At 61.0% G+C, this 515-nt stretch overlaps 1 protein-coding gene across 1 annotated transcript in view; it reads right to left on the reverse strand.

Moving 5' to 3' along the window:
• Positions 1-515, reverse strand: part of TTBK1 (tau tubulin kinase 1) — a 46,666-nt gene that overhangs the window by 28,495 nt on the left and 17,656 nt on the right. The window contains 1 exon segment of the mRNA XM_014587835.1: positions 16-170. Coding sequence (XP_014443321.1) covers positions 16-170 — 155 coding nt within the window.

Consider the following 515-nt stretch of genomic DNA (forward strand, 5'->3'; position numbering starts at 1 on the left):
CCCCCCGAGACTCACCCGAACATGGCTGCCGTCTGCCGGGTGTTCTGCTGGGGCGGGGTGGAGGTGCTCGTGGACAGGAGGGCGTCAGTGCCTGCCTTCTCCCAGTCAAAGGCCTCGTTCTCGGCGATGCCCCGCTCCTTCATGCTGTTCTCAAACACCGACATGATCAACTGCAGGGGGTGGGGGTGGTGGGAGGACAGAGAGGTGACCCGGGGGGCTAGCCAGGAGGAAGGGGCAGTTGCTGGGGTTGCAGGGGGAAGAGAGGGACCTTCCAGGACAGGGAGGGGCCTAGAGGGGATGCTGGGGTGTTGGAAGGAGAAGGGCACATTGATTCGAAATGAAAACATGCACATGATATGAAAATCAGCATGCAAATTATCAATCTGGATGAAGCGCAACAAGCTGGACACAAGCCCTCTGATATCTGTGCCCCGGCCACCAGCCCACCCTGCCATGTCCACCATCTCAGCAGCCTCGGCACAGGCCGCACCTCCACTTGTGCCTCTCCCGCCCTC

The sequence above is a fragment of the Tupaia chinensis genome, unplaced genomic scaffold (assembly GCF_000334495.1).
Source record: "Tupaia chinensis unplaced genomic scaffold, TupChi_1.0 Scaffold000238_1, whole genome shotgun sequence".
NCBI classification, from domain to species: Eukaryota; Metazoa; Chordata; class Mammalia; order Scandentia; family Tupaiidae; genus Tupaia; species Tupaia belangeri.